We start from the raw sequence: 14,735 nt of genomic DNA on the forward strand, positions 1-14,735 counted from the left end.
TCGGGTGTGCATGAGAAATATATTTCAAAGCATATATATCTATATGTTGTTAAACTCGTTTTCTCTCTGAAATTATGTTATATTCGCTTTAAGGAGGAGAATGAACATGGGTTTTAATCTTAAATTTTTATTCAATTTTTTGCCGGGTAATGTTAAAAAGTATTAAGCAAGTGCTGGAATATGTACTTTAACGTGAAATGAAATTTGATCACTTGTTTTTCAGAGGCTGCACCACTGTGCGTGGCCTATTCACTCTGCGCTTGCTGCTGGCTGCTTGCTGCTTGCTGCTTGCTGCTTGCCGCACGCATGAAGATTAAGAGCCAATTCATTCAGTTGTCGACTGTCAGCCAACGCGCTCGCGGTTGTTGTGTGCTCTCGGCTCTCGGCTCTCGGCTCTCGGCTCTCGGCGCTGTACTACAGACTGCGTTTGATTATTGCCGTTAATATGGCGATGGTTTGCTGAACAGTATAAAACATATCAATCCTCAATATCGGTAAAGAGCTCCAAGGAAATGTGTCGCTATATCTACTATAAGCGAGTACAAGTGTTTGCAAAGATACAGAGAGATGCTGGCGTTAAGTGTTTTGAGCACGCGGTTGCTTATTATATTAAAAAAGTTCGCCCGTTGAAGTGTCTTTGCCTCGGCTGTGCATCCTCCCGTGTGCTTTCGAAAAGTAGCGCCTTTTGTAGTGACAGTTGGTTGGTGTGCATTGTTCCCTTCCACATATGTGTGCGTGTGTGTGTGTGTGTGTAACCAAATCAAAGCTGGAACCCGCCAGGGACAGAAACAGAGACAAAGACAGAGATCGGGAGAGTGACAGTTGGGCCACCCGTCACTCGGTTTCATGACATTTCACTGTATGCTCGCTGCATATGAGTTAATATTTGTCTAGTTTTGTGTGCGTTTCCCTTTTGTCTTTTGACTTCTGAGATCTTTGTGCTTTGTCAGCGGCTCATCGCCAGCATCCTGTCGCCTTTGTGTGAGAGCTTACAACAAATAGCTCCACTTACACACACTCGCAGAGTGGAACCCTTTAGCAGCGTGTAATGCACTGTGACTGTGTGTGCGCGAATGCGTGTGTGTGAGTGTTTGTGCATCTAGTAAGTGGGTGGTTCCATTGCGCCGTAAAATATGCAATTAGAAGGACATCAAAGCATTATACCGCCAGCATTGAAGTACCAAGCCCCATCATTAGTGCGCAGCCGTGTGTACGTACCAAGTATGAAGTATGTCAGTTTTTCAGTTTCAGTTTGTCAGTCTGTTTAAAGGCCTGCCCGAAGTCCTCTGTGCTTTCACATAATTTGTGTATATTCTAAAAATGTTTTTAATTTTGTATTTTTTTGTTTTTCGTGTGCTCACTTTTGATCAAATGTGGGCGACTCTGCCGCTGCCCCTTCTGACAAGTCGCTTTATGCTTTGCCGTTATTCTTTAACACTTGCAAACGGGCGAACGCGAGGTCAATTGGCTTAATTATTGTGTGACAGGGCCTGAGGAGATGAGGGGGGCATGCGGACGAGGGGTTCTATTTTCAGTGATGTTTGTATTCTTTCGGGAGCCCAGCCCCGTCCAGTTCAGTCCAGTCCAGTTGAAACGCTTATACATTTGTGTTGCCAATGCATTGCTTAAAGTTGCCATCGCATTATATTTAGTAGACGCATTCTCCACTATCTAAAACCAGACAATCATTTCAGGCGGTAGCCTCATTGAATATGTTTACATATATAGGCGTACCACTCCACATTTACGTAAGCGGACGCGTTCTCCGGCCAGGCAACGGAATAGATAGCCATCGAACGGGCGCTCGCCAGTGAACTACTCGCGGTGACATCCGTTTCCTTCAGCCGATAAACAAATGGTTGCGAAATGCATTTACGACAAGGACGTTAAGGGCAACCACAGAAGCGCTTATCAGCAGCAAACAAACAAAAACCACAAAATACGGAACTCCAAATAAATTTCATAAAAAATGAGGCTCTCTTGCCTGTTCCTAGGCATTGCTCTTTTAACGCTAAGTGTCAGGGCACTAAAACTGGAGCAACAGCAGCAACATCAGCAGCAGCAGCAGAAGGATTTGAGCCACAGTAGGTGGGACGACCACTTGCATACGGATCTTCGTCCACATCGACGCAATAAAATCTCCGACTCCAGAACCCGGACTCAGATGCGAAGGGAGAAAAACAGGCGACCCACCACCAGCCAGGAGGAGGCGGATGAGGAGGAGGGAACCGACTGGATCGACGTGGATATCAGCGATGGTGATGACCATCCCAAACTGGCTCTGCATCTTGCCACAGCGATCTCTGCTCCCCATGGTAAGTCGACAGCGCCTTATCAGTGCAACTATAGTGTGAATGGTTGCTCGATGACCCTTTTCCCGCTCGGAGCTTCAAACGAAACGGCTTATCAGCTGCTTGAGTCCGCACTGCCAGCTATTCATTGACTCAAATCTGGCCGATGACTTATAGCTCTGGCATTCTCAGTCACAAACAATAATACAGTGGATCATCCATAAACCCATTCAGTAGACCGAAAATCTCACTCAAATTGCCTTCTGCGTAGTACATTTTCCACATAGTAAATCTCTCAGTTTTCTTTTGAATTCTACAGCACGTATTGCACTTTGCTTAAATCTGTTAACTATCAAAATGTAGTTTTGGTTAATAGAGCCTCCCATAGTCATACCTTGATTGTTCTTTGAACGTCTAACGCTTAGAATAGGTAAAATGTTTGAAAAATATTTAAAACTGTTGCCCAATGTCAGAGAAATTCGATTAAATTTGATGAAAGACATACAAAGATCTTGGAATGATATATGCCGTACATATCTACATATACCCATATACATATATCACTATTCAAATATGCCATGTGAATGTATCTCATCCGCTAGCCTAATCAAAGGCAATGTACAAGAGAGAATGAAATGTTTTAATTGAAAGTGCCCGATGATGAGTAACTATAAGCGTGCATGCGAGTATGTATGTATATATGTTGCGTATGTATATGTGTCGAAAAGCAGTGGCGTATTCTACAGTCAACGGGGGACTGTTTATTCATCGAATGTTTCGCATATGCCTTTATTAAATGTTTCAATACCACAAATTATTATTACTAACTGAATTCGAGAAATAGAAATATGGTTATAATAAAATATAATAATAGTTGGTAATCAAGCATAAGATGATTTCAAAACGTATCTTACTGGCATAATATAATTTTGTCAATTCTTTATAAAATGATATTTTATAAAATGCAAAAAATTCAAGTGAAGATTCTTTGTATTATCTCTGGTGCCTCTATAGTATAAAACGTTTACAGCCATCATAGAATCACGTTGGACCGCGCGTGCGCCACTGTCTGAGTGTCGTGTGTGAATCCAAATTGAAACTGTTTTAAAGCCTTATGTATTTAAACTACGTTAGAAACGGCTGCTGGCGCCAGCATATTCCACATACATATAAATGCCGCTTCATCCCGAGCTTCTGGAACTGGAGCTCGAACGCAACAGGGGTCGTCCTTACCAAACCACTTGCCATCAACACCAACACTTAATTTGCGCTCTGAAGTGAATAATGGCGAGTGTGTGATAGGTTTGTTAGATTTCCAATGAAATGTGATTTTATGGGCTGCACATATTTGTCGGTGGCGGTGCTTAGCTGGTTGCCGCTTGCAATTGCGAAAAGGGCTCTGCCCATGGGTGGACAGGCCCTGGGCTTACGCCTCGCATGCGAATGCAGTTGAGTGTCGGCATCGGCATTGTCATTGGCATTATCAATTCATTGACAATCATTAGAATCGCTTTGCATACTAATAAATTCCGAGTGCCGGCGAGCTGTTCACATTTATTGTTTATTTGTTTGACTTGTCCATAATAAATGGTAGTAAAACGATTATTTATGAATGCGTTTTGAATAAAAGATGATCCATCCTCTACGGTGGCCATGCCCCAACGTGGCAGGTTGATTCTCGTCCCCGCCTGCGGTAAATCGTGGCAAATCTGAGCTCTATAAATTAGTAGCGGCATTTGACAGGCCTGCTTGTGTACCGAGATATACGAAAATTAGCTAAAGTATCTGCTATTGAGACGTTTCCTTTATTTATAGGCTACATCTGCCTCAGTGCTTGGGTGCTTCGGCCTGTGTTGACAGCTTCTAAGATCATTGGCCACACTCTGCCTCTGACTATGACTATGACAGACGCCGCGCGAAGACTGCGCAACTTTGCAACTGTAATAAAAATAGCACTTGAGGCAGGAAAAATACAAATAGAATAGAAATAAGCCGAACCGAACGAATCGCTGACTAAGGGATACCCTGTATCATCGGATCAAACAAACAACTCGTCTTTCACATATGTATGCACTAGTAGGTACATATGTACGCAGATGAGTTCATCTATGCATACTCTATTAGTGTATTTAGGGTATAAACATTAAATGTTCCCTATCAAATGAGAATTGTTCACAGACCTTACGAGCAACGATTCACGCATTTCAATTGTTAAAAAGCTGTTTTGGAATCAAAATAAAAATGGAATGGCGAAAGAGCGCGTGGAAATCAAAAATGATTTCCCAAGACTTCAAAGTGAATGCTCTAAAATTAGTCATAAACCAAAAACTGTCGCACTCGACTGGCAAAATAGAGGGGCATGCCAAAAATACGGGAGGCAGACGAGCTGCCGGGATGGGGAAACTCGAGGAACTTGTGCCCACAGCAATTGCACACACTTAATTAATGAGTTGTGCTTTTGATGTTTTGGGAACTTGAGCAGCTGGCCCCATCTCTGCTGGGACTGAGTTGAAATCCCTGCCCGCCCCTCACAGTCGTCTGCCTAAGAGCATGTGACAAAAGCGACATTTTTCACGCAACCAACGAAACTCTTTGAGCCCGCTCCAGGGCGACTGCAAGTGCAACTGTCTCTGGGCTGTTGGGACGGATGGCTAGGGTGAGGCATGTGGCGCACATGTTGCTCGCCAAAGTTCACCACCCAATGAGAAATCGCTAAATGATGCCAGCCATGGCAATCTAAGCGGCAAGTACTTAATAAGAGATCACTCAGGCTACTTATGGGCAATGCGCACATGCAACATCTACTCGCATGTGCTGCATGCATATATGTATGTACGTATATGCAATCAGCACCTCTCTGGGTATTTGCATAGATAAGATGGGCAATCGGTGTGAATCGAACTAATTGTGCTTGGGTATTACGAAAGTCATCCACCAGAACGACAACGACAACGACAACGACAACGATAACGACAAAAACAACAACAACAACAACAACAGCGAAAGCAACAGTGACAGAACGAAATTGTGCTGCATGTATCTGCTGTCTCAGATATAAAAAAATGTGCAAAAGCAGAGGCTGCAAATCAGCGAATTCGCGAGCTTTGCCGATTCCCAAAAACTTATGGTATACATTGAATATAAACTCATTCGTATGTTTATCGAATGAGACCAGACTGCATTAAATAGCTACTTAATTAATTACGTTTATCGGAGAGGATAGAAGATAAAACCGAGAAGTTTGCTGTAGTAGTTACCTGATCATATTTTATATATTCATAGGCAACATAAAAGGGTGCTCGAGTTTGGTGTTTAGCCAATCGCAATTGAATTAATCATTCTAACTGATTTGTATTTGAATTGTATATTTGCAGATATTTTCACGTGCTGCAACCAGGTCTTTGGCTCATGTCGCACAGCATGCGAGAACGTAAGTACCCGGGATCGATGGCCCTGCCTCGCTATGCTTATGTATGTATATATGTATGATATATATTGTATGTTCGCCTCGGTAAGGTTCAACAAATGCCTGGCTTTTACATGAGTGTCTTGTGACACAGGTTGAATACATTATGTGAAAGAAAGATCCGTTGATAAGGCGAGAGACTACTGTGTCCGAACACTTCCTGGTATTTATACCTATCGCAACGAGCTGCATACTAAACCAAGCGCCAGCCTGTTATAAATAAAAGTTATTAGAATGCATTGTGCGCGACGGGCTCAGAAAATTATTATGACAGCCAATTCGTGTCTTCAAGAAAGAACTTTGACAACTTCCGTTGCTGCTGATGTTGTTGTTGTTAATGCTGCAGCCTTGTCCCGAATGGAAATCCAGGCGCGAGTAAGTAGCTAATATCGCAGAGACAGCTCAGATTCGAGCAATTACATTGTTAATTAGCATGAGCCACAAACAGGTAATCAACAATCAACGACCAACTCAACCTGTTTGCCACTAAAACCCATTCATAAGTTTAAGCATTGGAGTAAAAACAAGGAGCGAACAGCAACGGTAAAGTGAATATATAATACTCTAGCAGAGAGAAAAACTGACTAACCGTGTCATGCTAAGATCATATTCACATAGGGATTAAATCTCTAAAGTTCCAGAATAAACAAGGACCAGAAGTTAATCCGAATTGATCAAAAACCTCTAGTTATAGTGGTCTTTATTTTAGGTATTTTAAATACTTCGATAGCTGAATAATATTGAATTATTTTTTTCGGAGAACTATTTGGAATTATTTAAGATAAAGAATTGGATATAACCTAATAAAAACCGACTACATGATGATTCTACCTATTCTATACCGCATTTAGAAAGAGCTCTCTTAATAGTTGCATCGAGATATTTCATGGTATTGTTTCATGTTTCATAAGTGGGTTTCAAAAGTCAGTAAAATGTTATTAGAGGCGCATATATTTATGACATTTATGACGTTGAGTGATTATATATATTATATATTTCTATATATATGTATGTATATAATTATACATTTGATGTAGTAATATACACGGGAAAGAGCATCCCTAAGACCACATATGAATTTCTGTTTCTGTGTGAGTGTCTGCGAGAGTTGCACACAGAGCCAGTTACCTGTGCTGTTGGGATTGTCGTTGGTATTTTCTGCCTTGCCCCGCACTAGAGTCGACCCGCAATCAAACTACTGACATCATTTAACTTTGTAATCATAACAATTTCTAAAACCAATTAGTTTCTGCAACAGTTTCTCGTTTGCTGCAGAGAATGGCTCGAGCTTGAGTTTTTCATTTATGAATGCAAATGAAGGCATTAAATCTTTGCTTAAATTGAATCCGACAAAATGACAGCAAAAGGATAATACCTGTTGCCAGACCGGTTTAGCGCATTGTGTGCAGCAGAGTATCAGCAGCAGCACATCGAATGGAAACCAGAAACCCCAACTGAAACCGAAGAGAGAACTCAAATCTACCCAAAAAACGTGTGAAAAGTCGAGCCAGATTGCATCTAGCTGATAATTTCTCATATTATTGCTATTGACAAAATAACCCTCTTCAAGACTGATGAAGGCGTGGCCAGGCAATAATCGTTTAAAGTGCGTCTATCTAGATGCAAACATCTCTGAAAGACGTCGGACCTTGATTGTACCTTACACTCATTGTAATTGTATATATTGTTTATATATATTGTATAGGAAGCTTGTAACAGAAAGGCGTGCTCCGATCTAGAGACATATGCCCGAAGCAAGTTGGCCAATGGATACGATGTATGTAGATTATGAATAGTGAGATGACTGAGAGAGTGAACGGATAGGCGTTTTGTATCTTTAATAGACATCAACGGACTCAGATTACTACGGCAGATAAGCGGGCCAGATAATTTGTTGCTCCGTATTGAAATATTCTCGCCTTATTTATGAGGCGCTGGCTTGCCCTCACATCTCGAATGTAACATAATACACGTGATGTGCGAAAGACAATGAAAGCGCTCAAATAAAGTGCAGGGTATAACGTCACATTTTGGAAGTGATAAATGTTCCATGACGGAGATAGTATTTAATATATTGATATAATGGAACAATAAAAAATAATATATAAAAAGTATTAATGTTACCATATATTGTTTGATGGAGCAATTCGAGCTGAGGATAAAGTATATTAATTCAGAAATGTAAGAGGGAGATTACAAAAGAAGAACAAAGAATTTAAGCGAACAATCAGACAATAGTTAATATAGCGATATATTCAAATACGAAGCTTCTTAGGAGTGGCGTTGACAATGTTAATAAAATAATGGATATGTAATTATAAGAGGAAAATAACAGATAGCGTTGGAGATTGGCGAAAATCAAGACCCATACAGAATGACCTGAAACAGAAACGGCGAAAGACGATCAACAGAACAGTAGAAGGGCTTGTATACTTACGGATCTTAAATCGAAGATAGGTCATATAAAACTGACAAACATCGGATCGATAACACCCAGAAATTACGGATTTCCAAAGTAAGATGTTTCACAGCGGGCATGGCTTATGCAAATATGAGTTTATTAACTTGTAAAAATCCGTTTTAAACTATTGAAACAGATTGATGTGACATTAAGAGCGAATCGGAGTATACTGTGACACTTAGCAATTAGGTTAGGAAAATTCACGAACAAATAATTTACGAATAGATACATATATAATAATATTGAAAATGTATTGATGATATGAGAAAATGTTGATCAGAATTGAGGACCTTTGAGAATTAATGCAAAAGAAGGATCTGGTTCCACTGAACCTAAACAAGAACAGAATACATATACATATATATGTTTATTCTAATATTTAATATAGTCTTGACAGTAAATACATATGGACTATTTACTTTCAGATATCTTTGATTCAATTGGAGTCTACCAATGCACGCGAGGAGCCACGCACGGAATTGAGAAAGTATTGTGAGGTGCATCAACTAGATTTTTGGAGCTGTGTGAATCGCACACTTGAAGGTGAGTGAGATGGCAGTGTTTCCAGTACAAAGAGTGTTTCCTAAATGGCATTTACAGCGGTTGACAGAGGTAAATCATGGTCCGGCCGTCGATGCTGCCAAGTGGCCGTTCTACCAAAGTGCAAAAACTCCTGCGCAACTGCGGCGGCCAGCAACGAGCTGATTGAAGTCTGCCGGCGCAGCGATGAGCAAGTGCTCTACGATTGCTTTGAGCACCAGGAGGCAGCTGACAGTTGCTGTGGGAAGGCGCGCACCTCTGAGTGCCTGCAGGTAATTAATATGCAATAAATAAGACGCAATGCCTCTACTAATTGTGGTGTACAGTGCAGTTTCGCTTGGGTAGGGCAATAGGGTTCGGTTTATTATAGATCGTTTTTTATACTCTGAACCCATTGAAAATGGGAATTCGGCGTAAAACTGTATCTCCAAGATCTAGACTGCTAAAATTGTAACGTAAAACTGCACGTGAGCTAATGTTATGATTTTATCACTAACCAGAGAACACATAGGCCGGACACGTAAAGCAAAGCGTTTTGCACACTTATTTTCAAGCATTGGTTCCCAGACCGTTCGTATTTGCTCGGCTCCTCACTTTTTAGGCTTGTGCTATTAAAATATGGGAACACAAAATCATGTGTTCTCTGGTTAGTGATTTTATAAGGATAATGAAAAATTTATATGTCTACGCTCATTAGGGGCGTGGTAAATTGGCTCGAAATGTCCGTAATATACAGCGCGCATATCGAGTTTATCACTAAAAACGATAACTCATTCCAATATTTTTTATCGATAAAAACCCTTATCGAAAATTAGTTAAAAAATTATATCTCCTACATCTCTCAAGCTAGGGTCTCCAAATTTAAAATGTATATTAAAATGCATTTTATACAATTTCGGTTTTTCTTAAAATTTACTACGATTGAGCTAGATACATATGTATAATTTACTTACAACAGGCTTGCCGTGAGGTTTTTGAGCCCCCGAATGAAACTGGATCCGCAAACACCGATAGTAAATTGGTGGATGAGACATGTGGGGAACGAAATGCTGATGTGCTGCAATGCATTCACAATCGCACGGATATGACCCCGCCTGTAGACATTGAGAAATGTAAAGTGCACGCACGCCCGTATATAAATGATCTATGATTAATTTAGATTCTCCCAAATAGACTTGCCATGCTGTGCGTTCAGTCACGAGGAGAAGTGCCACCAAACATGCACGAATGTGCTACATGCATCCAAGTTGAAGCAAAGAGCCGAGCGCAGTGACGTGGTCTTTGCGCGCCTTGAGGCAGGCTGCGGACTCCCGATGCCCCATCTGCCCTTTTGGCAATGCTTCCTGACGGTGACTCGCAAATTGTATGTGCCCTCGCAGGAGGGGCGAACGAGGCAGTGGCGCCCTGAGCTGTCCTCCCAGGGCGTTGACAACGAGGACCCTAACAAACTGGGCATCGATGCAGCCAAGCGTCAGTGTTGCGAGCATGCCAGCAGCCACAAGTGCCGCCGCCTGTGCACCCAGATATTCACCAACGATTGGTGGGAGACACGCGCGAGCTTCGACACCGAGTGCTTGGAGCAGCCCGCTGAGATGGATCTAAGGCGCTGCATTGAGAGCGTAGACGCGCCCTGTGAGCTGGGCTGTCGTGGACTGAGTTTTTGCAGCAATTTCAATAATCGGCCAACTCAGCTGTTTCGCAGCTGTTCGCCCGCGCATGATTCGGCCGCCCGGGAAGATTTCTCACTGTTGCAGCAGCGCGGCTTCATTCGTGTCTTGGGTCAGGAGCTTTACATAAAGAACACAACGCGCTGCGCCCCTGACAAATGGCAAGCGCTGGTCTGCGCCTTACAGTTGCAGCCTTGCACCCGGGTCGGTCTGTACAATGGGATTTGCAGAGAGGATTGCACGGAGCTACTGGACGAGTGCCTGGATTGGACTAGACAGCCGCAGCGGCCTCAAGCGATTTGCGACCGACTGCAGCCGCCCTCAGGGATGGATGACGGAGAAGACCCAATGCCGTGCATATCACTACGGGGTTATCTGAAAGAGAACGATCCAGCTGAAGTGCGGAACGAGGGATCGGGCAGGATGGATTTGGCCGTCAATTCTCCCTGCACCTTTAAGCCCTGTAATGCCAGCGAGGTGTGTGTGCCCCAGCGAAACGGTAGCCAGGGGTATTCCTGTGTTCCGGGCTGCAGCCTGGGACAGGCCTCTACTCTCAACGTGCCATTTGGGGCATACGTCCGGGTTCGCAAAATAAGCAGCCCCCGCAGTGGTATTGGGCTGGCGAGTAATCAGTTGCTGAGTGTGGAGCATGTAGTGTGCCGTTGTGGCATTCGTGGCAACGTGGATCAGTGTCAGCCGCTGCCCAGCTACACCCATGTGCACTGTGTGCTGCCTGGTGGGCGAAGCTTTCGCCACGGCTCATCCTTTTATCTAGAGTGTAATCTGTGCAGCTGCTTTGCCGGTGAAATAACATGCACCAAGCAGCAGTGCCGCCTGCCAGGCTATGTGGATGTGAACTACACCAGCTTGCCGTGCAACTGTCCTGCCCACTACGTGCCCGTCTGTGGGGCCAATGGCAACACCTATCCATCGGCTTGTGTGGCTAAGTGCCTGGGCTTGCCCGAGAACGGTTTTGTGTACGGAGCCTGTAATGCCCGAAATGCCTGCCAGTCAGGGTCTACTAGCTGTCCGTCCGGCACTCAGTGTCTGGAGAAGCGTCAAGTTTGCCTTTCCAGCATGCAGAGGCCGTGTCCACAATATATTTGCGGTAAGTAAAACGGTGCGAAAAGAACAGAACAAGTGATTTATATTCCGCCTCTGCTGCTATTGCAGTGAATGTCTCGTCTTCTGGATGTGGGATTCAGCACCGGCAACAGCTGTGCGATACGGCGGGTAAGACTCACCCGAACGCCTGCTCCCTGCTGCAGGGTCACTCTCAGCTAGCCTATTGGGGTGCATGTCGGCCGGAGTACGAGGCGAGAAATGAGTTGTCTGAGCTAGTCTGCGGCACTAACGGAGTAACCTATCGGAGTAGCTTTGCTGCTTTGGCCGACTTTGTGACTGTCGACTACGTGGGTCGCTGCCGTGAGGTGGGACTGCTTGTCAGCGACATGGGACGGCGCTGCAAGACGGTGCAATGCCCAAACCTTCCCTCTAAGCATTGCCTACAGATAGTGCCACCTGGGGCTTGCTGCCCGATCTGTGGCGGCGCCGCATTTCGGATCATATACTCCCGCAAGCAACTGGACCGAGCCTATTATGCACTTCGTGGCCAGCACAGCTCTCTGCTGACTTTACATGGCATTCTGCAGGAGATCGATCACTTGGTTCAAGTCAGCGACTGTCAGCTGACCGGCTTTCTCACCATCGAGGTGGGCATCTTTGTGGCGCTCGTCCCTCGTGGCCCTCCAACCTTACTGCAGGCAAAAGTGTGCGCTACAGAAGCGGAGAAAATTTCGGCCTTGATTAGCTCGCAATCCCCACGGATTACAACGAATCTTGCGCTGTCCGCCCTGACCGTTTCCCATATGCTGGAACCCACTGTAAATGGCGGCGCGTTAATGCCATCGCAAAGAATTAGCATATTGCTAATTGGACTTTTGATCAGCCGCTATATATATATTTAAGTGTATTTTTAGATAATCATACGGTCTTACAAATCAAGTGAATTCTTGGTGCCAAACATCTAGCAGTTAAGTTAGGAACCCCCATCGTGCCTTTAGCAGGTAGGGATTGACCCTCTTTATAATGTGATATTAGCAAAATTACTTGTTGAAATATACGGCGACTCACATTGAAGACATGGATACGAGTATTAAATATTGAACACTTGTAAGTTTCAATTATACCGACCAAAGCAGCGTTATTTACCTATTATTATAGCTAATCAATCTAATGTAATGTATTGTACTAAAGTTAATATGGTTTATAAAGCACGCCACATATGTATTTCGCTGCATTATCGTTTATTTTTTTTATACCCTGAACCCATTGAAAATGGGAAATCAGGGTATAATGGTTTTGTTGAAATGTACGTAACAGGCAGAAGGAGGCGTGGCAGACCCCACAAAGTATATCTATTCTTGATCAGGGCGACGAGCTGAGTCGATTTAGCCCTGTCCGTCTGTCCGTATGTTTGAACGCGTCGATTTCAGAAGATATAAGAGCTAGAGACTTCAACTTTTTTTTAAATGTCCGTATATACAGCGCGCATATCGAGTTTATCACTAAAAAACGATAACTCATTCAGATATTTTTTATCGATAAAAACCCTTATCGAAAATTAGTTAAAAAATTATATCTCCTACATCTCTCAAGCTAGGGTCTCCAAATTTAAAATGTATATTAAAATGCATTTTATACAATTTCGGTTTTTCTTAAAATTTACTCCCCACCCCTAAATCCAACCCCTCACCCTCATCTTTGTAAAAGTCGTATATCAAATACTAGAGACTTGTGCTTCGGTATACACATACATTTAAACATCATGATTACGTTCTGAAAGTTTCATTACGATCGTACGTTCAGAAATTAAATTATTCAACAAATAAGTTTTCATAATATCGCCAACACTGCAACGCAACCCAAGCGCAATCGCCTGTATCTGTGAGTGTGTATGTGCGTGCGTGTGTTTGTTTGCATGCGTGTGTGTGTGCATGTATTTGTTTGTATGAGTGCAAGTGTGTGTGATAATTATTATTCAAATATCAGTTGCTTGTAGGGTTCAGGGGATCTCGTAGTCGAGCAGTCTCGACTATAGCTTTCTTACTTGTTTTTTTTTTTTTTTTTTTTTTTTTTTTTTTTTTTTTTTTTTTTTTTTTTTTAGTATAAAAGTTCTTTATTTTCCTTTGTGAACTTCATACATATTAATTGAATTTATCATTTAAGTGCAAGCCATATGCCTTAAGAGACTTCCATTGGAACGACTTGCACTCGCTCGGTGATTTCCAGATCCTTAAGTGTTGTGTGAAGGGTGGTGCCCTTTTTGAATCTGTAGTCCAACTGGCGTTCTCCTTTCTTGTTGGCTAGCTCGTAGTTCCGCAAATATTCAGTGCTGTCCTTTCGAATTACGCATAGATCCACGTTGGATCCAGATCCAAGATCGTTGAAGATTCCAGAAGCAATAGCATCACGTACCAATTTTTTGCCCTCCTCCTCAGATAGATCGGGTTTCCAACGGCTCTCGAAAACGGTCATAGCTGCTAGAGAGCCTGATCCCATGGTTGCGTAGGGCAATTTATCGGAGCTACCGTGAGGATGAATGGAATATATGTGCGGTCCGTACTTATCGACACCACCCAAGACCAACGCAGCACTAATGTGACCCTGGTAACGGAACAACATCTGCTTTAGTATGTTGTTAGCACATACTACAGGGACCTGTCGCTCAGTGTTGAGCCGATGGAGCTCCAGCTGTGATGAGATTAAGTCTGTGGTCATCTCCGTATCAGCGGCAGTGCCGGCACCACAGCAGCTAAATCAACATATATTTATATTATATGTGTAAGTATAGAGCTAGCCTTTATTCTACTTACTAAATGTTTTTAGCCAGATAGTGGATCTTGGCGCAGTTTTTGTCAGATACAATGGGTCCTTCAGTGGCACGAGTGTCAGCTCCCAATATGACACCATCTTTGTAAATTATACCAACAATTGTGGTGCCAGTTTTCGTCATTGTCGGTGGCTTGAAGCCGCCTTGTATGAGGGCAGCATTGCTGAAATTTTACAAATGTACATACTTGAGTAAGCAAAACTAAGAGCAGTCACACAGTAATTTTACCGCCGACAATTGTCAAAGTTGAAGCCAGCGCGGGGTAGATCTGGGGCAGTATCCAAAGTCATGTTGGATTAATAATATTCTACTCCTTTTAAAATCACAAACAGAATGACAGTGCAAATGACAGGCACAAATTGTTGCTTATCGAGAAATTTTCACTTCGCATACTTTGTATGTTGAGTATCGATAATAA

At 42.9% G+C, this 14,735-nt stretch overlaps 2 protein-coding genes and 1 long non-coding RNA gene across 3 annotated transcripts in view; 1 reads left to right on the plus strand and 2 right to left on the minus strand.

The window, feature by feature from the left end:
• Nucleotides 1-14,735, minus strand: part of LOC149091547 (uncharacterized) — an 83,070-nt gene that overhangs the window by 16,966 nt on the left and 51,369 nt on the right. The window lies entirely within an intron of this gene.
• Nucleotides 1,764-12,564, plus strand: Reck (Reversion-inducing-cysteine-rich protein with kazal motifs). The gene is made up of 7 exons (XM_089260441.1): nucleotides 1,764-2,315; nucleotides 5,666-5,721; nucleotides 8,644-8,761; nucleotides 8,819-9,030; nucleotides 9,717-9,870; nucleotides 9,932-11,533; nucleotides 11,599-12,564. The coding sequence occupies exons 1-7, from the start codon at nucleotides 1,970-1,972 to the stop codon at nucleotides 12,390-12,392; spliced, it is 3,282 nt and encodes a 1,093-aa protein (XP_089116567.1). The 5' UTR covers nucleotides 1,764-1,969; the 3' UTR covers nucleotides 12,393-12,564.
• On the minus strand, nucleotides 13,526-14,726 carry Prosbeta2 (Proteasome beta2 subunit). Its single transcript, XM_018100274.3, has 3 exons — nucleotides 14,546-14,726; nucleotides 14,301-14,480; nucleotides 13,526-14,239 (listed from the first exon to the last, which is right to left on the minus strand). Exons 1-3 carry the CDS (start codon nucleotides 14,605-14,607, stop codon nucleotides 13,669-13,671), a joined length of 813 nt encoding a protein of 270 aa, XP_017955763.1. The 5' UTR covers nucleotides 14,608-14,726; the 3' UTR covers nucleotides 13,526-13,668.

The sequence above is a fragment of the Drosophila navojoa genome, chromosome 4, assembly GCF_054131105.1.
Source record: "Drosophila navojoa isolate 15081-1374.11 chromosome 4, UAZ_NAV_1.0, whole genome shotgun sequence".
NCBI classification, from domain to species: Eukaryota; Metazoa; Arthropoda; class Insecta; order Diptera; family Drosophilidae; genus Drosophila; species Drosophila navojoa.

What these genes read in the sequence shown, in the direction of transcription:
- Prosbeta2 (XM_018100274.3), bottom strand. Translation starts at nt 14,607, where the DNA reads ATGACTTTGGATACTGCCCCAGATCTACCCCGCGCTGGCTTCAACTTT. An exon ending in AACTTTGACAATTGTCGGCG is followed by an intron (nt 14,481 to 14,545) that starts GTAAAATTACTG and finishes GTAAAATTTCAG; the next exon opens with CAATGCTGCCCTCATACAAG. An exon ending in TATCTGGCTAAAAACATTTA is followed by an intron (nt 14,240 to 14,300) that starts GTAAGTAGAATA and finishes ATGTTGATTTAG; the next exon opens with CTGCTGTGGTGCCGGCACTG.
- Reck (XM_089260441.1), top strand. Translation starts at nt 1,970, where the DNA reads ATGAGGCTCTCTTGCCTGTTCCTAGGCATTGCTCTTTTAACGCTAAGT. An exon ending in AGCGATCTCTGCTCCCCATG is followed by an intron (nt 2,316 to 5,665) that starts GTAAGTCGACAG and finishes GTATATTTGCAG; the next exon opens with ATATTTTCACGTGCTGCAAC. An exon ending in GCACCTCTGAGTGCCTGCAG is followed by an intron (nt 9,031 to 9,716) that starts GTAATTAATATG and finishes TACTTACAACAG; the next exon opens with GCTTGCCGTGAGGTTTTTGA.